The following is a 25,907-nucleotide window of genomic DNA, read 5'->3' as shown; positions in this document are numbered from 1 at the left end:
GTGGTTCCAGGATTTTGACCCAGCAACAGTGAAGAAATTGAGATATATTTCCAAGTCAGGATGGTGAGTGGCTTAGGGGGGGAACTTCCAGGTGGTGATGTTCCCATTTGTCTGCTGCCCTTGTCCTTCCAGATGGTAGTGGTTTTGGGTTTGCAAGGTGCTGTCTAAGGAGGCTTGGTGAGTTCCTGCAGTGCGTCTTGTAGATGGTATACACTGCTGCCACTGTGCATTGGTGGTGGAGGGAGTGAACGTTTGTGAATGGGATACCAATCAAGTGGGTTGCTTTGTCCTGGATGGTGCCAAGCTTCGAGTGTTGTTGCAGCTACATTCATCCAGGCAAGTGGACATTATTCCATCACACTCCTGACTTGTGCCTTGTAGATGGTAGATAGGCTTTGGAGAGCCAGCAGGTGAGTTGCAAGCCACAGGATTCCTAGCCTCTGACCTGCTCTTGTAGCCACAGCATTGATATGGCTGGTCCACCAGTTTCTGCTCAATGGCAACCCCCAAGGTGTTGATTGTGGGGGATTCAGCGATAGTAATGTCATTGAATGTCAAGGCATTTTGGGGATGGTCATTGCCTGGCACTTGTGTGGCGCAAATGTTACTTGCCATTTGTCAGCCCAAGCCTGGATACTGTCCAAGTCTTGCTGCATTTGGACATGGACTGCTTCAGTATCTGTGGAGTCACGAATGGTGCCGAATATTGTGCAATCATCAGTGCACATCCCCACTTCTGACCTTATGATGGAAGGAAGGTCATTGATGAAGCAGCTGAAGATGGTTAAGAATACTGCTACTGAGTCAAATGGTAGAAAACATTCAATGAAACAAACAGGATATCAAAGTTATGACATAACATTATTAGGTTTCTCAAAACCCCACTGCATGAAAATACTTGGATTTCTATGAAAATAAACTAATGCCATGGTGGATATTAAAATGCATTATTTTAACCTGTATATGCCGCACAATTTAGCAACATCAATACGTCAAAATAGATGTGATCTTGTCCTCTGGGTGTACCATTCCCTGGCTCCTCTCTCTGATGATCTGAGCACTGTGGATCGGTGCCTTCCAACATTATCAACAGCAAGAGTGAATGGCTAAGGGAGTAAACCCAATTTAAAATCTGGAATGGAATCCCATTAGGCAGCTGATGTTTCCCTCAATTTACCATTTTTGGCAACTCCTGCAACCAGACCAGACATATAGGCTTTTATCTTTCTTCTGGATACCAGCCTACAAGACCAAGAGTGGGATACAGATGCTGGGAAAGTCTGCACCTCCTAAAACCATTCTAAAGCTACCAGCAAACAAAGAAATGTAACCTTTCAGCTTGGAAGCTGGACCGTGAGGACTGTGTGTCCTGGCATGAACAACAACACTCCACAGCAAGCATACGAAAGACAGCCCTGATTAACCATGAGCTACGCAAGTTTGGCCAACATTGCTGCTCTACAAGAAACCAGATTGGCTGACACAGGCTCTATTAGTAAGGTTAATTACATCTTCTACCAGCATAGAAAGAACATTGAAGACCAAATTAAGCATGGTGTAGGCTTTGCAGTGAACAACCAACTGATAGTCAGTTGAGTTGCCAGTGGCAACCTTGGAGCACCTCACCTCCCTGCAGTTATCACTTGTTCGAGGTTCAGTCAGCATCATATGCGTCCACGCACCAATTCTGTATGTCAGCATCTTAGATAAAGAATGTTTCTACCACTCCTTAGGTGGCGTTCTGAGGAATATTCCATATGGCAAGTGGCTATTTATCCTGGGCGACTTCAATGCATGTCTGAGGAAAGAGTGTGATTCATGGCCAACATGTCTTGCTGGTCATGGGGTGAACAAAATAAACTATAATGGACAAGACCTTCTTGAGCTTTGTGCTCTGAATGAACTGTGTGTCACCAACACCTCCTTTCAGCGCAGATATCGCCACAAGGCATTATGAAGTCACCCAAAGTCTGGACATTTGCACCTAGACCTGGTCAGCATGAGAAGTTTGTTGGCACTCATCAAACCGAGGCGGTTTCATTGACTCGGAGACGCTCACAGGATGGATGACGACCGCATACCCAAAGATTTTTTTGTATGGTGAGGTAGGCAGAGCCAGACTACCAGCAGGGCGCCCAAAGCTCCACTTGAAGGATGCTTGAAAGTTGACATGCAGGCCCTAAACATTGATTGTTGTACATCAGAGTCATGAGCTGAAGACAGAGGAAAATGGTGACACCTCCTGTGAGCTTGCATGCACCACCACAATGACCAGTGCTACAGCAACTTGGCAATAGGCTTCAACACGGAAAACAACACTCAATGACACCTGGTAGCTTCATGTACAGAACCTGCCTCTCAAGCCATCAGCAAAGGTAGGCCATATGAAGATACCCTATCTGAAATGTATTGTTTCCTCCAAGTCCATTATCTTTTGTAGTTGCTGATGAATACGTCAAAGTAAAAAAAGTATCGTCACATTATAGGCAAGAAAAAAAAAATCAACTAATGTGGAGGTGCAACTTAAGTTGTATTTTAAAAGAAACATATTTCCTAAAACTACTTTTTTTCAAAATATTAAGTAACAAATATTAAAAAGTCCCAATAAAATTACAAATTTAAAGTATTGGAAAAATACAGTTGCATTTTTATTTGAACACATTTGCTACCAAGAAGTCCAAATTAAACTATTTATATGTCTTTCATATATATGCATGTAGATATAGCAATTGCATTGATTATGTTTGTGTCATTCTTTAATTTGTTTTGTGTTCTTATCTGTTGAAATTTAAATGCCTGCCTATTCCAAACTCAAAGGATCACATCTTGGCAGTTCAGTCCTCTGTGTATGCGCTCCTATTCTTTCTAAAGCTATGGATGTTCCCTGGGTTTCAGAGAGCAGGCTTCAGTTAATGCTGTTGCATTGTCAGATGATGACAGAAGTTTGAGCTCCAAAATGAAAGGCCTTCATTCAATTTTCACTAGTCTCCCTCTTCTCCTGAAAACCGAAACACCTTATGGTGTGGCTCGGCAGATGCCATGCATTCACCAATAATTCATCCAAGCAACTAGTCTTCACCCGCAATACTAGATTAATGATTGTTGGTAGGCTTATAACTGCAGGAGTGATCACAGAGAACCCCAGCTCTGCCCTATCTGATGCACACTTCCACCAGTGGTCTCTGGATGCTGACACTAATACAAGGGCTCTCTTTTCTCTGATAGCTGAAATCATCAGCCTCAGCTCATGACATCTTTATTCAAAACTGAAGAATGCTAAAAGCTAAGTGTGCAAGAAAGTAAATCTTGCTTCCATTTTACTGTGTTAAAAAGCTTTCAAAATGGATCCGATAACTTCAAACAAGTCACACTGGATTTTGTTGGGAACCCTGACTAGACTATGTATTTATTGATGATTTAATAGTGTCCTGGTGATGCAGTAGGCTGGGAACTTCAAAGAAATGCAGCAAACAGATTCTGCTGTGCTGTCCTGCTATACAGCACCGCTTAACAGGTATCTGCATGTCTCAAGCTCAGTCTCTCGATGGGGAAGGTACACTGCACAAAAGGATGAGGGAAAATTGCACAAAAGGCTGAACTATATCAATGTTCTGATCATTTATGTTTAGCATAACATGGCCACAAAGTTTCAGCAGGTAAAGGTCACAGAAGGATATACACGTGCTCTGCCCAACAGACATAACTAAATATAATTACTAAGTGCAATTCACAACTATTGTCATACATTCAGTTTATTAAAAAAAATGTTTTTAATTAATTCATTTCTTCCTACCATTTGCTGAATTCTGTGGAAGGTTTTCCCATGGAAACTAAATGCTTGTTCAAATAGGACCCGGTCCTCCACAGTCCACTCATCTGGAAACGGTGTGAAGTTTGGAAGGTCAGCCAAGGACTTCTCAATATTGTGTTTGTGCCAAAAAAGCATACCTAAAGCCTATAGAAAATTCATTTAATGAGTTCAAATAAAATCCTCAAGATATTAAAATTAAATACATTGTATGCTGAAGCAAGAGGGGGTTGGAACAAAATCCTACAGTGAAAGACAAATGACAGAACAGATGTTGAAATTGGCAGTCATAATTGCAGATCTGCATGGACAGTGGCCTAAGAGTTTGGTCATTCACTGGTAAGATGTGACAACATTCAGTGGTAGCTTTTTGGGTAACCAAACTTTCTAATTATAATTGGTCTACTCACTCAACTGTAATCCTAAATTAGAAAAGATTCCCATGTCAGTAATAGCTCAGCTGGCAGCACTCTTGCTTCGAAACCAGAAGGTTGTGAGCTCAAGTCCCCCTCCAGGACTAGAGCACATAAATCAGAAGCAGTACAGTAATAGCGCAGTACTGAGAGAGTGCTATGCTACCTTTTGGATAAGAGGTTAAACTGAGCCTCGTCTGCCCTCTCAGCTGGATGTAAAATTTCGAAGAGCAGCAGGGAAGTTACTCCCAGTACACTGGCCAATATATCCCTCCATCAACATCAGCAAAAACAAATTATCCAGTCATTATCACATTGTTGTTTGTGGGACCTTGAAGTGATCAAATTGTGTTTTGTATTACAAAAGCAGCTACACTTCTGAAGTATTTCCTCATGTGGTCATGATAGGTGCTTTATAAATGTAAGTTTTTCTTTCATAACTTGTTTGTTTCATCTAATCACTGTCAGCTAGTTACAGCTGGCTGGTCAACTCTCAACAGTTGAAACAGCAGGTATTGTCTATCCAGAAAGGCACAACTGAGTGAGAACATACTCATGTTCAGAATGAGAGATAGTGGGCAGAATAAGGAACAGTTCTGTCACTCGCAAACTCGAGACACATCAACATATGTACTGCAGTGAAATTGGACTAGCAGATTAAATGAAAACAAGTTTTGCCATTTTCAAACTCTTTACAAGTGATACTGTATTGCAAAATTTGTTTACTAAAGTCTTATGATTTAATGTGTTACACTGAAACTGATTGGAAGCTAGCCAGGGCCAATCCTTGTCTTTTAGAAACAGCATAGGGCTAATTCAACCAATCTCTCCCCTAACTTTCCCAAATGCACAAAAATGCTTTATTGTGCCAAATTATTTAGGTTACAGACATTTGGTTTAAAACAAACAAGGAGCAGAACTTCATATTCTATGGGTTTTGGACAATTGTGCATAACCTGGGTGCCATCCTATTACATTGTTATTCTGTATAAAATGAAGTATATTTACAGCTAGGATATGACATAGCTAAACCCTATATTTTTAGACGTTGTGCTCTGGTAAGCTTTTACCAATTACAGAATTATTTTTGATTTTTAGCTGCATTTCAAGTTTTATTAGACACATAATTTTGTTTGTTATCCACAAGTGTTATCTACTAGTACTTAATCAGATGGTCAGGAAGTCCAGTCTGCAGCATTAGGCTAATTTGACATTTGAAGCTATACTTTACACATCAGAATGAAGCAAGTGATCAAAATTAGCATGGAAAGTTTACAACAAAAATATCTTTTTGGGCAGTCAGCTCAAATATTGCTTCAAAAAAGTCAAGCAGAATAGAATATAAACAGTTCTCCCAATCAAAATGAGTAAATAAAAATGTTTAAGTAACATGGTAATTTTTACAATTCACTATTAGCTCCCAATGTTCCTACATGATGCCATGGCATCCCAATTCCAGGGAAGTGAAAGTTGCCGCGCTCGGCTCCACTGTACAAAAGTGCATCTTAGTCGGAGAATGGAATTAACATTGCCCACAAGGCAGTCTGCAGCTCAAGCCATCTGTTCAATAAAGCAACTTTGAAAATGAGGTATGGTCTTATTCTTTGAAGTTTATTCTCCATATACACTATGGTGTTCTAATCATCCAATGGAGTGAGGGGCCGGGGAGGGGGGAGGTGGGGGGAAGGAAGGAGAAATAAAAGATTACAAGGATTAGTTCAATTCCACAGCAAAATCTAGTCTTTCAGATAAGGGGGGATTCAAGGTCGACAGAGTTAGACCAGCTTGCATAAATATAATTCAGTCTCCATTTTAAAAGCTGCACATTCTAAACTTATATATTTCCCCTATAAATTTCTATACTCACATTTAGGATGAAAACTACCGAAGTAAACATATTATCGCTGTACCTTACATCCTCCAGCCAATGGTGATGCTGTGCTAAGACTGATCAATCCTCTTGTGTACGTTACTGCAAGCTGTCATTTTAACAATTGTCATTTTTTTTTGACTTGAGGTACTTACAAATTTTAGATTCTGGCTGCATACATAATTCAAATGGCTTACTCATTGTGGTGAGGAGGAACTACAGTCAAGTAATTCTTCAAACTCAAGGATCACTTTCAAGCAGCAATGGAAATTAACTTTCCTCTCCTCAAATATCTCTCCCCATGCAAACAAGAGGATATTTATTACGTATCAATTAGTGTGAAAAAGATCAGAGCTCAAAGGACAAAGTTAGCATTGAATCAAACAAAAATTGCCCTGGGGCAGAGCAGCAAAACATGTCGGGCACGGTAGAGAAGTGGTTATGTTAGTGGGCAACTGATCCAGTGACCTAGAACAAGAACCCAGAGACGGGAGTTCAAATCTCACCACGTAGTTAGGATATTTAAATTCAGTTAATTAAACAATCTGGAATAAAAAGCTACCATCAGTAACGGTAACCATGAAACTACCAGATAATTGGAAAAATTAACCAATGGATTCACAAATGTCCTTTCGGGAAGGAGACCCTAGCCTATTTGTAACTCAGTCGCACAGCAAAACGGTCAAATTTTAACTGTCCTCTGAAATGGCCTACTGAGCAATTATGCTGCATCAAAAACCACAACAACAAGCTGCAGTGACTCCAGATGGCAGCTTACCACCATCTCCAAAGGCAATAAATGCTGGCCTTTCCAGAAACACACTCATATCATTAAAAAAAAGGTGATAACAAGAATGGTTGACTAATTTAAAGAAATTCAGAACTTTTCCTACTAGGATAGGAACAGAAATGCATTGTTTTTAACAGGGAGAAAGAACAGTCATAAGTTGTTGCTCCCAAACAAAAGTGCACGCAAAACGAGGTCTGATATTATACAAAATGGAGTCAAGAAAGCTATCACAGCTTTGAGTCTACAGTAAGCAAAGCTCTGGAAAGGGGCACTGTTCTTTTGACTTTTCATTGTTGAATAATGGGCCTGTCCTATGTACAAGAAAAATTGCTTTGATTTCAAAAATTGAAATGACTATACAAAAACAAGATTGGGGAAAAATATATTTCAGCAAGATAAAAATAGAACCAACCAGATTTTGAAGGAAATTGAAACATGAATGGGTCAAAATAGACAGACTTTCAGAAAAATTAAAGGAGCAGCTGCTGGGGTTTCTTATGATGGGCAGGAAAATTAAAATTATCCCCACAAAGGAGGTAAACACAGTGGGAATTGTAAAATACTTACAAACTTTAATAGTTAAAGAAATGGTCACACAAATGGAAGACTAAAAAGTACATCTTCAAGGAGGAAAAAAGAATGGTGGAGATAGTTAAAAAGTACATTGCCTCAGTTGTCTCAGAGATGTATGATAGCGAGAAGAAAAGCATTCGAGACAATGAGTTGGAGACATCAGACTAAATAATTATAAAAGAGATAATACTCAAAAGGTTAGCAGAACTCAAAAGGTGGAAAAACGTGATGGGGGACATTCTAAAATGTTGAGGTAGTCAAAGGATGAAAGCAAAAATTCTAATCACAACTTTTCAAACTCCTGAAATGGAAACTGTGCCAGAGGAGAGGCAAGCAACCAAACCTTCTGCAATCATTGGTTAGACAACTGCTAGAATATTATAATCAGTTTGCAGCACCCTACAATAGTGAGGAACTGAAGGTCATACAGAGGGTGTAGAAGAAATTCACTAAAAATGATACTGGGTGAAAGGCTTCAGTTATGAGAGAATACTAGAGAAACTGAGCACTTCTTAAACTAGAACTGAAAAGGTCAAGAAGAGATCAGGCAGAATTATTCAAAATTATGATTGTTTTGATAGGGTAAATCATGAAAAACTATTTCCATTGGTTGATACATTGGTGACTCCATGAAGGGCATGAATTTAAAAGCACCGAAAGAACAAAAGGAATGGCCAGCAGATTTATTATATATTTCAAATTAGGCAGCTGTTAGAACGTGAACCAGAAACAGTGGAAGGGAAATCATAATAGCCTATAAAAAGGAAGTGGATAAATATTTGATCAGGGTTTTAATTGGACCAGCAATATAAATATTGTGGTTACAAGAGTGGTCCAGAGGCTGAGATTCATTTTTTTTTCTTTCATGGGATGTAAGCATCACTGGCAAGGCCAGCATTTATTGCTATTCCCTAATTGCTCTTGAGAAAGTGGTGGTGAACCACCTTATTGAACTGCTGCTGTCCTTGTGGTGCAGGTACACCCACTGTGCTGCTGGGAAGGAAGTTCCAGAATTTCAATCCTGTGACAGTGAAGGAATGGTGAAATAGTTCCAAGTCTGGATTGTGTGTGGCTTGGAGGGGAACTTGCAGATGGTGGTGCTTCCATGCGTCCGCTGCCCTTGTCCTTTTAAGTATTAAAGATCGTGGATTTGGAAGGTTCTGTCAAAGGAGCCTTGGGGAGTTGCTGTAATGCATCTTTTAGTACACACTGCTGCTACTGCACGTTGATGGTGAAGGGAGCGAATGTTTAAGTTGGTGGTTGGGCAGCTGATCAAACGGGCTGCTTTGTCCTGGATGGTGTCGAGCTTCTTAAGTGTTGTTGGAACTGGACTGACCCAGGCGAGGGAAGAGTATTCCATCACACTTCTGACTTGTGAAATAGTTGACTTGCATTTATATAGCACCTTTCTCCTTTTATAGTGCTTCACATGGGCATAATAAAAAAAGGATGTCAAGCAAAGGAGGTGAAAACAGGAAGGATGACTAAAAGTTTGATCATGAGAGATAAAGAGGGATTAGAGTGCGAGAGGAACATGGAAAGGTTTAGGAAGGGCGTTCCAGGGCATGGGATCTAGGCAGCAGGAAGCACAAGGCCAGAGTCATGGGTACTGTGAATTTGGGGACAAGTTAGTTGTAAAGCTGGAAGAGGTGAAAAAGATAGGATAGAGTTACAAAGGGATTCTTAACATTAGGTGATAATTTTACATTTGAGGCCTTGGGGACTGGGATGGAATTGGTGGCTAGAGTAAATGGTTTTGACATGGGCAAAAGATAATGACTTTGGCCTTTCCAGTGTTAAGTTGGAGGAAACAGGTGTTGGATAAGCAGTCTGACAACAAAGAGGCAATGGAGAGGTAGGTTGGATGCCGTCAGCACACCCATGTAAGCTGGTCCCATATCTGCAGGTGACATCACCAAAGAGAGCATGTGGAGGACAAAAAGGGAATCAAGGATAGATCCATGGAAGATAAAAGCAAAATACTGTGGATGCTGGAAATCTGAAACAAAAACAGAAAATGCTGGAAAAACTCAGGTCTGACAGCATTTGTGGAGAGAGAAACAGAGTTAATGTTTCAAGACCCTTCTTCAGAGCATAGATCCATGGAAGGCTCTGCAGACGATAATGTAGGGACAGCAAGAGACTCCATGCAGTTGCTCTGTTTATAAGCAGATAGGTAAGAGTAGAACTGAGTTGGGGCATCCCACCGAACTAGGCAATTGAGAGGAGAGGAGTATGAAGACGACGTTATGGTCTTCCAAATTAAACAATGCAGAGAGATCAAATAGGGGTTATGCGTCATGGTCACAGAAAACATCCATTTATGTTCAATCCAGTACTGCGGCAGGGACAGAAGCCTAATTGGAGAGATTCTGATGGAGCGTGGAAAAGGTATGTGATAAAACATTCAACAAGAAGAAAGGGAAATTGAAGATAGTGCAGTAACTTAGAAGGGATTGAAGATAGATTTTTGAAGCAGGAAGGATGTGTGATGACAATAGTTTTGAAATGGAAGGGTTAAGGTCAGAGGCGAGATAGTCATCTTCAATATCAGTTAGCATGAGGGCAGCAAGGGAAATTGGGTGGCCAACAGATTTGTCAGAACCAGGTCAAGGATTAAATCTTAGATCTTAAAGTTTTATTACCTGTTCCATGTTGTAGCCATGCTTCTCTTTGGCTATTGAAATGTACTCATCCACTGAAAATGCAAAAAAAAGTTTAAAAGTTTACAACTTCAAATTAGCATATTTAGTGACAATTTTAAAAAAAGTTTCCATCACCTGCATGTTAACCTAATGGAGTGAATTATCCATCCCACAATAGAACCCATCCAATTTTTATTCCACCTAAATCAGTGGAATTAAATTGGGCAGTTTTTTAAGAATCCACTCCATCAGATTATTGCCCTTATAATAAAGAGAAAAATTTACCCCACATCTTTCAGGTTACACCAGTATACCATCTTACTGACTACCTAGACTCAGCAGCCTGTACAGTACTGTATCTCAATGTATGAGCAGCTATAAGACAACTAAAATACTACTCAAAACCTTGCTCCTAAGGCCAAGAATTACATCCTTGAGCAATAAGAATTTCCTCCTTTTAATGAGATATTGGTCCAAGATGCTCCATCGTTGAATATATTTAAGGCTGAAATAAACAGCAGAGAATCAAGGGATATGGGAAGCAGGCAGGGTGCAGTTCAGGGAAAAGATCAGCCATGATCATACTATCACACCGAATGGTGCAGTAGGCTTAAGAGGCTATATGGTCTACTCCTGCTCCTATTTCTTATGCTCTTAAGAGCATGGATTAACGAGATGGATAAAAAAAGTTTGTAGAATAGAAATTACTGCCAAATGATCAATCATAAACAGAATTGGTGAGAATACGGTCGAAGATTAATCATTCAAAGCATTGTTGAATCCTTCCTTCCAACCAGTGATCTACGAGCTTCAAAATCACAAACTTGTCATTAGCTAAATAAACTCAAATGCAATAGCTCAGAGCTATCTCACAGGTTACAATAAAGTGAGACTTTTCCACAAAGCAGGAAGCAACAAAAATTAAAATCGGTCTGAAGTGCATCAATTTTATTTGGCTAATTTTTTTTTTTTTTACTCCGTTCATCTTGTAAAATGTTGTAAAAATCTAGAAGAAAGATGCAGGACTTTATTTTATTTTAAAATGTGAAAAATTCTTGGTTTTTTTTTGTTGATCAAAAGTCATAACTGCTGCCTATCCCTTCCTAAGCATAAAAAATATTTTTTTGACTCAAAGAATCGACAGAAAATGCAGAGTACTGAATTAACTTAACTTTGGGAATTTCCATCTCTGGAACATCTTCATTTTCTTTGTAGCCTCTGCTTCACAGAGTGTCTCAAGAAGAAAAAATTATTTCTGCATTTTCCATCTCTTCACAGAGATCAAGGTCATCATTGAAACCAAAAAGTAGAACTGTGCCTTGGTCAAAGCTTTGGGAATCTCTCCTTCAATTCCAACTTTGACTGGGTGATTGGATTCCTCATTAGAAGCCAAGACGCAGTTTCTAAATGAGCCACAGATGTAGCTGAAAGTCTGTATTCCAAGCCTTACCTGTGAAATGACAGTTTTGCCAGTGAAATGTTGCCCAGGCTTTACATCCTTAATCAGAAAGGACTAGATATAAAAATCTGCTCTTCTTGCAATTGTACATGAGTGAATACTCATGAGCAAATCCAGCAACACATACCCTTATTCTAGACACCAGAAAAGGTGTTGCCACTGTCTGCTTTTTCTAGCTTTTTGTAAACATTGTTTCTCAATTTCCAGCAGCACAGTAACCCACTGATGCTTCAAACTTTTCACAATGTGTTCTTTGGTATGTTCGTTAGCTTTCAAGAGGCAACCATTAAGCAGTACTTTGACCTCTTTTGTGCCTAAATCATCTAAACAGAGCTGCATTAGTGTTCTAGTCTCACAGGCATGTTTCTGTTTCCTATCTCAGTTCTTATTCCTTTCCCAAACCTTCAAAGACATTTGCTTTACTTTCAGAAAACTAGAAACCAGAAATTAATCAATGCCATGCACTTCTGTACAAAAAACTTTTGAATCTTAAATGCCATGTTCACAACACCCATGTACTACTGCGGCAACAAATCACAGCATTCATTTTGTTGAGCCATTTTGAAATTTGGCTTCTGGCCCTTCCTTACACATACAACAATTAAACCTGAGAGGAATCTAAACAGGGAAAAAACATTTTACGGCATGTTGACCAATGAATCCAATCCTGCGAGCTAAATGTTTTGGAATCAAAGCTGGAAAGTCTCGTTCAAGGAATCTGTCTTATCATGCTTGCATATAAGCGGGTATTGCAATAAATGAAATTGCAATAAAGTAAATATTTCAGAATTTTAAGATGTTCATTTATAGCATTTGGCATCGCTGGTGAGACCAGCATTATTGCCTGTATATAACTGCATTTGAGATGGTGGTGGTGCACCATCTCCTTGAACTACTGCCACCCATGTGGTGAAGGCGTTCACACAGTGCTGTTAGGTAGGGAATACATGCAGATGCAACAAGCAGTCAGGAAGCAAATGATATGTTAGCCATTACTGCAAACTGGGTTGGAGAAGAAATTTGGCTTTGGTGAGACCACATTTTATATTATGTACAGTTTTGGTTTTCCTTGCCTAAGGAAGGATATACTTACCTTAGGAGTGTGCAATGAAGTTTTCCTACATTGATTCCTGGGATAGGAGGGCTGTCCTATGACAAGTGTTTGAGTAGAATGTGCCTATAATCGCTTGAGTTTAAAAGAATGAGATGTGAATCGCTCACTGGAAACGTGCATTATTATGGGAGGGTTTTGCAGGGCAGATACTAGAAGGCTACTTCTCTTGGCTGGAAAGGCTAGAAGTCCAGACTAAGTGGTCACTCATTTACGAGTGAGGTGAGGATAAATTTCTTCATTAAGTGCTGTGAATCTTTGGAATTTTATACCCCAGTTGGCAGTGGATGTTCATTGAGTACATTGAAGACTGAGATCTAAACATTTGTCAACTCTAAGGTAATCAAGTGACATAGGGATACAGTAGAGTTGATGCAGAAGTTCAGCCATAATTTCAGTGAATGGTGGAGCAGGCTTGAGGGCTGTATGGCCTATTCCTGTCCTTTTTCTAATGTTCACTGAAGGAACATTGATATTTTTCCAAGTCAGGATGGTGCCTTACATGGAGAGGAGCTTAGAGGCAGTGGTGTACCCATGCAGGTGCTGCCCTCGTCTTTCTAGATGCGAGAGGTTTGGAGAGGTGTTGTCGAAGAAGCCTTACCAAGTTGTTAGCATGGATCTTGTAGATGATAAACACTGTATCTATGGTACGCCAGTGGAGGAGGGAGTGAATGTTTAAGTTTGTAGATGGGATGTAGATCAAGCTGGCTGCTTTGTTCTGGGTGGTGTTGAACTTTGAATGTTGGCAAGTGAAGAGTATTTCATCTGCTGGGCTCTGCCAGCATGGAGGATAGAAATATTTCTGGAGCCTCCTCCTGTTATTTGTTTAATTGGCCACCAACACTTAAGGCTAGATGTAGAAAGGCTACAGAGTTTTGATCTGATCTGCTTGCTCTGCAATTGATGCTCCGTTTATAGCACGCTGCTTCCATTGTTTAGCACAAATGTCTTGTAGCTTACAGGCTGGTGCTGAATTTTAAAGGTACACCTGGTGCTGCTCCTGATGCTCTCCTATACACCTCACTGAAGCAAGGCTGCTCCCCTGGCTTGATGATAATGGCAGAGTGAGGGATATGCTGGGCCATGAGGTTACAGATTGCCACTGCTGCCACTGTTGATGGCGCAGAGCATCTCATGGATGCCCAGTTTTGAACTGATAGTTCTGATCTAATTCTATCCCTTTTCACATGATGGTAGTGCCACACAACATGGGTGGCCTCAGTGAGGGGACAGGACTTCATCTCCACCTGGATGGAGCTGTGCGATCACTCCTACCAATATCATGAACAAATGCACCTGTGACAGGCAGGTTGGTGAAAACCAAGTTGAGTAGGTTTTCCTGTTGTGTTGGTTCTCACCACCTGCAGCTGTTCCATTCTAGCAGCAAATTCATTCGGGGCTCAATCAGTGGTGGTAAAAACAAGCAACTCTTGGGTGATTTATACTGAAGTTTCCCACCCAGAACATATTCTGTGCCCTTACTATCCTCCGTGCATCTTCCTTGCAGCATTCAACATGGAGGAGTGCAGATTCAGCACCTGAGGGAGGGCAGTAGGCGGTAATTAGCAGAAAGTTTCCTTGTTTGACCAGATGCTATGAGATTTCTTGGGGTCTGGAATCAATGCTGAAGAATCACAGGGTCGCTCCCTCCCGACTGCATACTACTGAATCACCACTTCTGGTGGGTCTGTGCTGGTGGCGGGACAGGACATACCCAGGGATGGTGATGGAGAAGTCTGGAACATTGGTCAAGTTATAATTCTGCAATATCGCCTATGCCAGGTTTTTGGCAGTGCAGTGAAAAGAATGGGAGTTATGGAAGTGATTGCATTAAAATGAGAACTGCAAATAGCTTTTGTTGCAAATAAGCATATATGACTGTAATACTTAGCAACTTTATTTTCAAAACCAAGATGAATGTTGCACTAGAACTACATAGAATACACAGCACAAAAGCAGGCCATTCTGCTCAACTAGTTTATGCTGGCTTTTTCTGCACTCTTTCTATTGCAGGGGTCAGTAATCTTTTTTATATTAACAGTCTTTTTCGAAAAATGTCTAAAAATTATTGGGAGCTGCAAGACAAAAAATTAAAGCATGGAGTAAACGCATGAGCATATCTTAAGAGGAAACAATTCTTTATCAAGAAATTAAGGAACATTATGCACTTATTTTATGCAGTAGAAGTCCTTTGCTTAACTTCTAATGTCTATAAGAATGACCACAGTTACTACTAAACCTCATGTAATTTCAATCTTGCATATAGGTCGAGCAAGAATCCAGTTTCTACATTCTGGTAACAGGTAAAAGCCATTATTTTTGTTTTCAAACTTGAATCTTGATGCTACTTCCACTTTACTAACTTTTTCCTGGAGAGTCATAATGGCACATTTTCTTTCACTTTCAGGTGGTATCTTTCAAAGGTTTTGAGTTTGCTAACAATTGCCTGAAGATTTCAATTTTTTGTTAACTTTATTACCAAAACCCTGATTTCCTTTGTAGAGCTTTCTTAAACATAATTTTAAAGGTTTTTATGACATTTTAGCACACGACCCATTGTGAACACCATAATAATTCAAACAACCAGTTTTAACACATTTTCAAAATTCAAAATTATTGACAAAATTGAAATGTTTTATTTACATGCTTGCCGGTGACCTAACAAAAATCAATTCTTAATCTAATGTTGTGATAAAGGGCTTGCGTTAGGTGAACTATGGAGTTGAATACACGTTAAACTTTAATTCAACCCTTCTATCTACTTAGGAACATTCACTTCTGAGGAGTTCAGTTGTAGTATCGGTACTCATTTATATCTAGTGTGACCAGGCATCCCAATTTGGCTGGGACAGTCCAGGTTTTTCACCAAGCACCAACTGTCCTGGCAGTTTTCTCCAGTTTGCTCAAATGTTCAGGTTATCAGCTCTGCTGAGGCCCCTCCCTTTTAAATTGCCCCTCACGTTCAATTTCATTCCATCAGTATATCCAGTAGAGCCGAGCATAACCCAGAGAAGGCCAAGCAAGGACCTGGAACAGATCATGCAGCTTAGGCAAATGCGTTTCTCTATGCACCCAGAGACAAAATAAGACTATTTAAAGAGAGGATTCCAGCGTCAAATCACCTAGGTTTTATCCTTCAAGTCTTTGAAAATGCAGGACTGTGAAGTGTGGGACGGATGTAAGTACTTTAGGTGATCCTATCACTTATGTTTGTTCTCACTTTGCAGCGCAGTAGAAACGAGAACCGTTAAATACCAAGAAGCTCAGATCACACGTGAGGATCTGTGCTAAATACATGGAAAATACTGCAAGCCAGAACAAGGAGTGGCACAACACTTTTATCTATTCCATTTTTTTAAAATATGAAAAATATATTTATAAACATATTAATGTAAATTTAGATGTAAAACAATTTAGATCTCGTTAGCGCTCGACTATAACAGCGATTTAGAAAAAGTTCAGAGCTGTGCTGTCTGCATTCCATGCACATTCAATGCTGGGAATGGATGGGGTCAGGTCTCAGGGCTGCATTCAGCCAAGGTATATCTCGATAAGAAATCAAATTCTCCTGCTGCTGATGAACACAGCAACTCAATAACATTTAAGACACGGGCATAAATTCAGGCATAGTATGATAAATAAATTCTGTTACCTCTGTACAGACCCATTATTAGATCTAGGTCAAAGCAGCTTTTTACAAGCATCCTTCTTAGAATCTTAAAATGTTAACCATATTTTCTGTAGTTCATTTCCAAAAGAATGGTAGTTTTGTCCTGATACAGTTTACAAGGAGTTGCTTGCTTTAGCTGTAGGCATAATCTTTACTATTCCATTGAGTTTATGTACCAAATTGGTACAAAATATTTTACAATAACCACTCAAATTTGCAAAAATGCTTTGCTTGTAGCATAAATTTCCTGTACACATCCTGTCATCATTTTCAGTTATGCATTGTAAGCCCATATACCATCACGCCTTATTGATTTTTGGCTGATTTGCTTTCAGCCAGTAAGAACTAGAGACAAGGAATACTCAAGTGGCAGAAACCAACAAATCAAACTCCTAAGGATTCATTAAACAACAATAACTTGTACCTGTAAACCTTTTACATAGTGTTCCTGTGAAGCACTTGGTCGTACTATGAAACAAAATCAAGCTTCAAAGTGGACATGAGGAGAGATATTAGGATACATTCGCCCCACACAAGTGCTAGGCAGTGACCATCTCTAACAAGGGAGAATCTAACCAACCTTCACTATCAACAGTAGCAGTTATTCACAATACATATTAATGATTTAGATGAGGGAATTAAATGTAATATCTCCAAATCTGCAGATGACACAAAGCTGGGTGGGAGGGTGAGCTGTGTGAGGAGGATGCAGAGATGCTTCAGTGTGATTTGAACAAGCTGAGTGAATGGGAAAATGCATAGCAGATGCAGTATAATGTGGACAAAGGTTATCCACTTTGGTAGCAAAAACAGGAAGGCAGATTATTATCTGAATGGCTATAAATTGAGAAGGGGAATATGCAACGAGACCTGGGTGTCCTTGTACACCAGTCACTGAAGGTAAGCATGCAGGTGCAGCAGGCGGTAAAGAAGGCAAATGGTACGTTGGCCTTCGTAGCCAGAGGATTCAAGTACAGGAGCAGGGATGTCTTGCTGCAATTGTACAGGGCCTTGGTGAGACCACACCTGGAATATTGTGCGCAGTTTTGGTCTCCTTCTCTGAGGAAGGATGTTCTTGCTATAGAGGGAGTGCAGGGAAGGTTTACCCGACTGATTCCTGGGATGGCGGGACTGACATATGAGGACAGATTGAGTCGATTAGGATTATATTCGCTGCAGTTGAGAAGAATGAGGGGGGATCTCATAGAAACTTATAAAATTCTAACAGGACTAACAGGGTAGATGCAGGAAGGACGTTCCCGATGGTGGGGGAGTCCAGAACCAGGGGTCACAGTCTGAGGATATGGGGTAGACCATTTAGGGCTGAAATGAGGAGAAATTTCTTCACCCAGAGAGTGGTGAGCCTATGGTATTCATTACCACAGAAAGTAGTTGTAAGGCTTCCGAAATAAGGTGCTAAACAGGATGTGAAAACTGAATATTGCCGAAAACAGAGACATGTTGCTGAATTTTTTTTTGTCTTGCACTCATATGAACAAACGCAAGAATACCAAACAATCAGAGCAATTTCTATTACTGGAGAAAAGGGTGCTGACTGGTTAGCAAGTCAACTCTGACTGGCTGAAGTGTTGGCATGGAGAAAGCAATGGGGAACTATAGGCTCCCCACTGATTCTGTGAGTAAATGTTCCTCCTCATCTCCGTCTTAAATGAGAGACCCCTCTTATTTTTAAACTGTATTCCCTAGCTCCAGTCTCTCCCACAAAGGGAAACATCCTCTTGGCATTCACCCTTGTCAAGTCCCCTCAGGATCTTATATGTTTCAATAAGATGGTCTCCAATTCTTCTAAACTCCAACAAGTATAGGCCCAACCTGTCCAAAGTATCCTTTAAGATAACCCCCTCTTCCAGGAAGGAGTCAGCTGAACCTTCTCTGAACTGCTTCTAATGCAATTATGTCCTTTCTCAAGTAAGGAGGCCCAAACTATACACAATGCTCCAGATGTGGTCTCACCAACACCCTGTACGACTGTGGCAGAACTTCCCTGCTTTTATACTCTATTCACCTTGCAATAAATGTCAACATTCCATTTGCCTTCCTAATTACTAGCTGTACCTGCATACTAGCATTTTGTGATTCATGTACCAGGACAACCAAATCCCTCTGTACCGCAGTTCTCCAATCTGTCCCTATTTAAATTACATACCGCTTTTCTATTCTTCCTGTCAAAGTGGACAAGTTCACATTTTCCCCACATCATACACTAATTGCCAAATGTTTGCCCACTCACTTAACCCATCTATATCCCTTTGGAAACTCCTTATGTCCTCTTCACAACGTACTCTGCTCCCTCTCTTTGTGTCATCAGCAAATTTAGCAACCATACATTTGGTCCCTTCATCCAAATCATTGACACAGATCGAAAACCATTGAGGACCTAACACTAATCCCTGTGCACTCCATTAGTTACAGCTTGCCAACCCGAAAAAAGACCCACTTATGCCTTCTGTTAGCTAACTAACCCTCCATCCATGCTAATATGTTATACCCTAACACCAGGAGTTCTTATTTTGTGTAGTAAGTAACCTTTTGATGTGGCACCTTAAATCCAAGTATCTACATATTTCCCTTGTTTCTTGTTACCTCCTCAAAGACCTCTAATAAATGAGCCAAACACCTGACACAGAAATAGAGTGCACCAAAGCTATCCTGTTATCCTGGTCAGGTCATCGTTCACTGTGTATTGCATCAACTTGCAAATGGGCTAAAGGCTGCTACTTTCAGAACTGAAATGTGCCCAGTCTACCTTAAAATGCCTAGAAAGGCAAAGAAAAATTTGAACAACAGGTGAAGCAAGCTGTTTCACGCTGCTACTATGCAGTGGCTAGGCGAGTGGTATTTTCCATTATCAAGATGCTGCCAATCCAAAAAATAAAGTTCTGCCGACCACACAATTGGGAAATGTTGGGTATGAATTTCTGTGGTGTGATACCAGGTACGTAGGCAGTACATCCTAGTGGCTGAATGAATCAAACTGCACGTTCCTTTGGTTGTTTGCAATAGGCAGAACATATATCATACTCAACAGAGCCCACACTCGCAGAATCCAAAATAAAAAGTCTACTGGTAGATGTGATCCCATGATTGGGTAACACTTGAAGATTCCTGAATGTGCTAATAGCTAGCCTAACAACCAATTTAAGATAATCAGTTGAGGTTGTAACATGGTTCATTTCAGCTGTGGCTCAGTTCATAGCACCCTCGCCTTTGAATCAGAAGGTTGTGGGTTCATGTCCCACTCCTGGAAACCAAGAACTGTGAATGTACTCGAAAGAGTTACAATCTGTGACTGTTGATAACTTGAAAGAGTTACTCTTGCTAGAAGCGATATTCATTCATAAGCAAACAAAAAGAAATATGTTCAAGTCTTGTGCCTTTTTTGAGTTACCGGGGAGCTTGGGGAACCAATCAGCACCCTTTTCTCCTGCAGTGGAAATTGTTGTGATCATTTGAAGTCTGGCATTTTGAGTTTGTCCTGATGAGTGTAAGAAAAAAAATGTTGACAACCTGTTTCTCTGTTAAGCAATATTCAAGTTCTGCACTACCAAGTGACAACTTGAAAATTCCAATAAAAAGTATTGCACAATATTTTTAAATTTACCCACAGGAATGTCATGAATGCCTATTAATGCCTTCATTAAACATTTTTAGGTCAATGCTCCTATAATCTATACAAAGATGGACAAGTTTAAAAAAACTGCAATCTGCATGGCCTTATTGTCATTGGCTTGCATTTAGTTTATGGTTTTTCAATTAAAGAAAATTCAAGATGAATACCATATGCTTTTAAAATTGAATATCAAGTACAATGCCAAAAACAATCTGCTTTCCCTTCTACTTGACAGGTACCTAATGTTTGATCATGGGCAACTTAATGAAGTCTCAGAGAAAGAAGTGCATGATGTAAAAAAATAAAGTTCAGTATTAAGATCAGGTTTCAAGTTGCAGTCGAAAAGACAGGTAAGAGCAGCAAACTGTATTGATACTTTGTTGAATTTTATTTCAATTAGTACAGGTTTATGGAAGTGCTTTGAAGTCTCACCTGTTATTGGTAGCTATTATCCGATAAAAACCTATCTCCAAACACAGGACACTGGTTGACAAAGGGGGATTGGACAGGGTGGAGAAAACACAAGTCTGGGCTTGAGCTGGATATTTTTGCCCCAACAGCTGGACAGTAACGCAAACATTTTCCAGCATGCAGTCTTCACCAGCATGAATTGATGTCGAAGGGTATGCCCCCTCATTCTCAGTTTGAGAGAATTTCCTGACTTATCACAATATGAAAGGTTTATTTCAGTCAGGTTTGACATTTAAATTTACTAACTGTTGTTTAACACTTTACAGGCAGACAGCACCTGCAATTTTTTGCTGGCAGAAAGTGCACAGACATCAGCAGCACTACTGCTGTTTCATTTAGCACTACACATGCATAGCCAGGGTGAGATGATGGTGGCCGAAAGATGACAATAAAAAAAATTAGGTGGTCAATTATATTTTAGCAGTGGCAATGCTGGGAGTGGATGACAGGTTTTCTGCTTTGGTGAAAGTGGCACTGTGCAAGTAAGCTGTATTTTTGATGAATATTGGCAGACAGCTCGACACCTTTCCTGGCAGAATTTAAAAGTAAAAGATTGTTTATCACGAGTGAATTGTTTTAATTATTGAAATTCCCTCTTCGGCACTATTTTGTGCATTAAGGAATTCATATACCAAAGTATGAATTCATGACATCAAGTGATTTATTGTGTCATTTCAGGATTGCATTTGTGAAAGACTATAAATTAGCAAACTCCACCAACAGCACACCAAAGGATAAAGCTTTCATTTCTGCACTAATTGCACTTAAGTTGCAAATTGAAATATCCCACCACCCCAGCCAGTGATTTTCTGCCCATAAATGGTGAGGAAGTCACAGGCTAGAATACAGAGAGGTCAGTGACTAAGGGGCATAGATTTAAAGTGATTGGTAGAAAGATTAGAGGGGAGATGAGAAAAAACAATTCCACCTAGAAGGTAGTAGGGGTCTGGAACTCACTGCCTGAAAAGGGTAGTAGAGGCAAAGAGCCTTCAACTGATTTATAAGGTGTCTGGATATGCACCTCAAGTGTCATAACCTGCAGGGCTATGGACCAAATGCTGCAAAGTGGGTTTAGGTTGGTGCAGATATGATGGACCAAGTGGCCTCTTCTGTGCCATAAACTTTCTATGATTCTATTCTACAAATCCAGACATGAACAACTTTGCATTAAAATGCTTAAATCAAAATGCAAGGGTGGAAACCAGCTGATAACAGGGAAAGTTGCGGAAGAGTGCCCAAGGAAACATGGTATTATAGGTGAATAGGTTTGGGGGGATATAAAGTGCACTTCAAGCTTTAGAAGGGGAGCAAGGACAGTTTTCGGTTCCATTCTCCTAATCACTCTTTCCCCAGATTGCTAGGCCAAGCTCTCATTAATGCTACTGAGATCCCAGCAACCTCTCAGTGCCTGACTTTAGGCCCCAGTCCTCCTAAACCCACTCCTCAGATTTGTTGGGCCTCAAGATCATCCTTCACATGACGTTCCCACCACTCCCAAGATCCTGAACTTGTGTTGTGTTGTCTTGTGTTCTCAAACCCCTAGATCACATTCACAACTGTACCCTGATCAAATCCATAATGCTTCGACACCCAACTTTCTCTCTTCCCCCATGCTCCCACTTCTGCCCTCCCAGTGATTCAAGAAACCCCTCAAAATATTGCTCGATTTCAAGACCGTATTCCAAGACAACCCGACTCTAGCTTGCCTCCAAATTCTTCTGGATACCAGCTGTTAATGCACTCTAAAGCAGGAATTTTCAACCAAGGGTCTGCAAGACGTTCAACAGTCTGCCAATATTCATCAAAAATACAGTAATTTGCACAGTGCCACTTTCACCAAAAGCAGAAAATCTGTCCTCCACTCCCATCACTGTCACTGCTAAAAAGCAATCGATCAACTAATTTTTTTATTGTCTTCTTTCGGCCACTGTCATTTCACCCCAGCTATGCATGTATAGTGGTAAACTGATGTCTGCATGCTTTCAAGGTCTAAAAGCACAATGAGATAACATATTAGCAGCACCAGAGACAGATAGCAACCCTTGAAAGGGCAGGTAACACTGGCCTCAGCAAGGTTAGAGCTAAACAGTTCAGGACAAAAGGATACCATGCTCTGTGGTGTCCGGTGACCAGGGTTTGGATCCACAGGCAATTGGACCATCCTGGCAGCAGGGATTGGTGGTTAGTAAGCATTCAGGCAATAGAGGTGTCAGGTTTATCAAGGAGTGTGGTGGATTGTAGTCCTTCTCAAGACATGAACTGGTACTTAATCTTCAGTGGCATTTGCAGCAATTCACATTCTTATACCAATGTGAGTGAGTGACTTCTAATACATGAGATTTACAGGTCTCAGTTTCATAACTTTTTAATTTTAATCTCCTTCCATAATGTAGGTGTTGCATCTTTGATTTTCATCTGTAAAGTTCCATATATAGCCTCCCTTGGAGAGCAACTATTGTGCTTTTAAAATCCCACATTCAGGCAAGTAGTATACTGCAGTTGCTGGAAAAGATACTTGTTGTATTATAGGTGGTTTGTGAAATTTTTGTAGCATGGGGGCCTCAGAAGCATAAGCTTTCAGAATTCCTGTTATAAAGTCTTCAACTCACTACGAGCAAATTCAATGAATGATGTATGAGGGTAGGGGCCTATTATTTCACAGTGTCTTATACCTGTATCCTCTGTCCCTCAGTTGCTACACCTCCAACAATTTACGATTACTTCCTCATCTTCCTCCATGCACCCAATGCACCAATTTGTCAATTGTTTCATCCATTCCTCTTACTCAAGCACTTAATGCAGCTCACCCCTTTCTCACCCTTAAATCAAATTTCCCATCACCCACGTCCCATCAGTTGGCCTTCTCCGCACTCTTTCCCAACTCACTCCCAAGCCCCCTTCCCTCACTGTTCTATAGTATTTATGGTTATTGTATAATACTGTATGTATAATGGAATAAGCCTTTCTGAAGCAGAACCAGGAGTGGGCTATGGTTAAATATTTGAAACAGTATATGGCGAGTGTGGTAGAAAAGGAGGGGGACAGTGGCCCACAAATCTGGTCAAGGAAGCTGAGGTTAGAAATGGCAGAAGCATAAATGAAAAAAATTTTTGGGTGGATTCACTGGATCACTCCCAGTGCCACAGGCAAGTGAGTACAGAAATGAGGATAAGGCAAATGAGTGCCTGGCTGGAAAGATGGTGCAAGGAGGGGGGCTTTAGATTCTTGGGGCATTGGTACTGGCTCTAGGGTAGATGGGACCTGCGCAGGCCAGATGGGTTGCATCTAAATAGAGCCGGAACTGAGTTCCTTACGGAGCATTTTGCTAGTGCTATTGGGGAAGGTGTAAACTAACTTGCCAGGGCTTGAGAACCACAAGATAATATCAGAGAGGAACATCAAGCTGTACAAGATGCTGGGAGATAGTTCTAGAGTAGGGAATAGAAAATTAAAAGGCAGGTTCAGAATAAGGGATTACAGTGCATGTATGTGAATGCATGGAGCATGGCAAGTAAGATTGGTGAGTTACAGGTGCAGATTGACGTTGTGGCCAGAAGAGAGACCTGGCTCAAAGAAGGGCAGGACTGGGTGTTAAATATTCCTGGATACAAGGTGTTCAGGAAAGATAGGAAAAGAAAAAGGGAAGGTGGGGGGGCTGTATTGATTAAGAAGAGCATCGCAGTGCTGGAAAGGGAGGATATCCCAGAGGGGTCAAGGATAGAACCTATTTGGCTAGAGTGAAGGAACAAAATAAGTGTGATTACATTGATCAGTGTGGACTACAGGCCATCAACTATTGGAAAGGTGCAGAGGAACAAATTTGCAAGAAAATTATGGAGTGATGCAAAAGTTATAGAGTAGATATAATGGAGGATTTTAATTACCCAAATAAAGACTGGGATCGTAGTAGTGTAAAGGACAGCGAGGGGCAAGAGTTCCTAGAGTATGTTCAGAAAAGTTTTCTACAACAGTACTTTTTTTAGGGTTTTGATAATGGGCTTTTGATAAGGTCCCTCATGGCAGACTGGTCAAGAGGGTAAGAGCCCATGGGATCCAAGGAAAAGTGGCACATTGGGTCCAAAACTGGTTGAGAGGCAGCATGCAGGACGTGATGGGAGAAGGATGTTTCTGTGACTGGAAGTCTCTTTCCAGTGGGGTTTCGCAGGGCTCGGTGCTGGGGCCCTTGCTGTTTGTGGTGTACATCAATGACTTGGACTTAAATGTAGGGGGTATGATCAAGAAGTTCGCGGGTGACACGAAAATTGGTGGGGTGGTAAAGAGTGAGGAGGATAGCCGTAAACTGCAGGAGGACATGAATGGACTAGTCAGGTGGGTAGAGCAGTGGCAAATGGAATTCAGCCCAGAAAAGTGTGAAGTAATGCATTTGGGGAGGGCTAACAAGGCAAGGGATTACACTATGAATGGTAGGACCCTGGAAAGTATTGCAGATCAGAGGGACCTTGGTGTGCATATCCATAGATCCCTGAAGATAGCAGGGCAGGTAGATAAGGTGGTTAAGAAGGCATATGGGATACTTGCCTTTATTAGCTGACACATAGAATACAAGAGCAGGGAGGTTATGCTGGAACTGTATAAAACGCTGGTTAGACCATAAATGGAGTATTGCATGCAGTTCTGGTCACCACATTATAGGACGGATGTGATTGCACTGGAGAGGATGCAGAGGAGATTTACCAGGATGCTGCCTGGGCTGGAGGGTCTGAGCTATGAGGAAAGATTGGATAGGCTGGGGTTGTTTTCCTTGGAGCAGCCAAGGTTGAGAGGGGACCTGTTAGGTGTATAAGATTATGAGGGGCATAGATAGGATGGATAGGAAGGCACTTCTTCCATTAGCAGAGGGGTCAATAACCAGGGGACATAGATTTAAGGTAAGAGGTAGAAGGTTAAGAGGGGAGTTGGGAAGAATTTTTTCACCCAGAGGGAGGTGGGAGTCTGGAACTCACTGCCTGAAAGGGTGGTTGAGTCAGAAACTCTTGTAACATTTAAGAAGTATTTAGATATTCACTTGCATTGCCATTGCCTCCAGGAAAATGCGTTTAGTGTAATCAGATCTTTGTTGACCGGCACAGACACGATGGGCCGAATGGCCTCCTTCTATGATGCAGACGTCTATGAGTCAATCCAATGAAAAAGGAGGCACTGCTAGACCTGATTCTTGGGAATGGAGTGGGCCAAGTGGATTAAGTGTGAGGAGAAGAACATTTAGAGGTCAGCAATTATTATATCATAAGGTTTAGGCTAACTATGGAAAAGAACAATGAACAATCTAGAGGAAGACTAATTAACTGGGGAAAGCCAACTTCAAAGAGGTAAGAATGGATCTGGGCCTAATAAACTAGAGTCATGGCAGGAAAAATGGCAGCTGAACAGTGGGCTATCTTCAAACAAGAGATCATTCAGGCATAGTCAAGGTATATTCCCTCGAAAGGGAATGGTAAGGCAAAT

General features: G+C 40.8%; 1 protein-coding gene across 5 annotated transcripts in view; it reads right to left on the bottom strand.

Annotated features, from left to right (window-relative positions):
* rcor1 (REST corepressor 1) overlaps window positions 1-25,907 on the bottom strand; it is a 148,215-nt gene that overhangs the window by 27,047 nt on the left and 95,261 nt on the right. For all 5 annotated transcript variants that reach the window (XM_078562414.1, XM_078562417.1, XM_078562415.1 and 2 more), the window contains 2 exons: window positions 10,100-10,152; window positions 3,794-3,955 (listed from right to left, as the gene is read on the bottom strand). In XM_078562414.1, coding sequence (XP_078418540.1) covers window positions 3,794-3,955; window positions 10,100-10,152 — 215 coding nt within the window. The remainder of the gene's footprint in view (window positions 1-3,793; window positions 3,956-10,099; window positions 10,153-25,907) is intronic.

This window comes from Cetorhinus maximus, chromosome 18, assembly GCF_964194155.1.
Source record: "Cetorhinus maximus chromosome 18, sCetMax3.hap1.1, whole genome shotgun sequence".
In the NCBI taxonomy this organism is placed as follows: Eukaryota; Metazoa; Chordata; class Chondrichthyes; order Lamniformes; family Cetorhinidae; genus Cetorhinus; species Cetorhinus maximus.
This window is presented reverse-complemented; position numbering and strand designations above follow the sequence as displayed.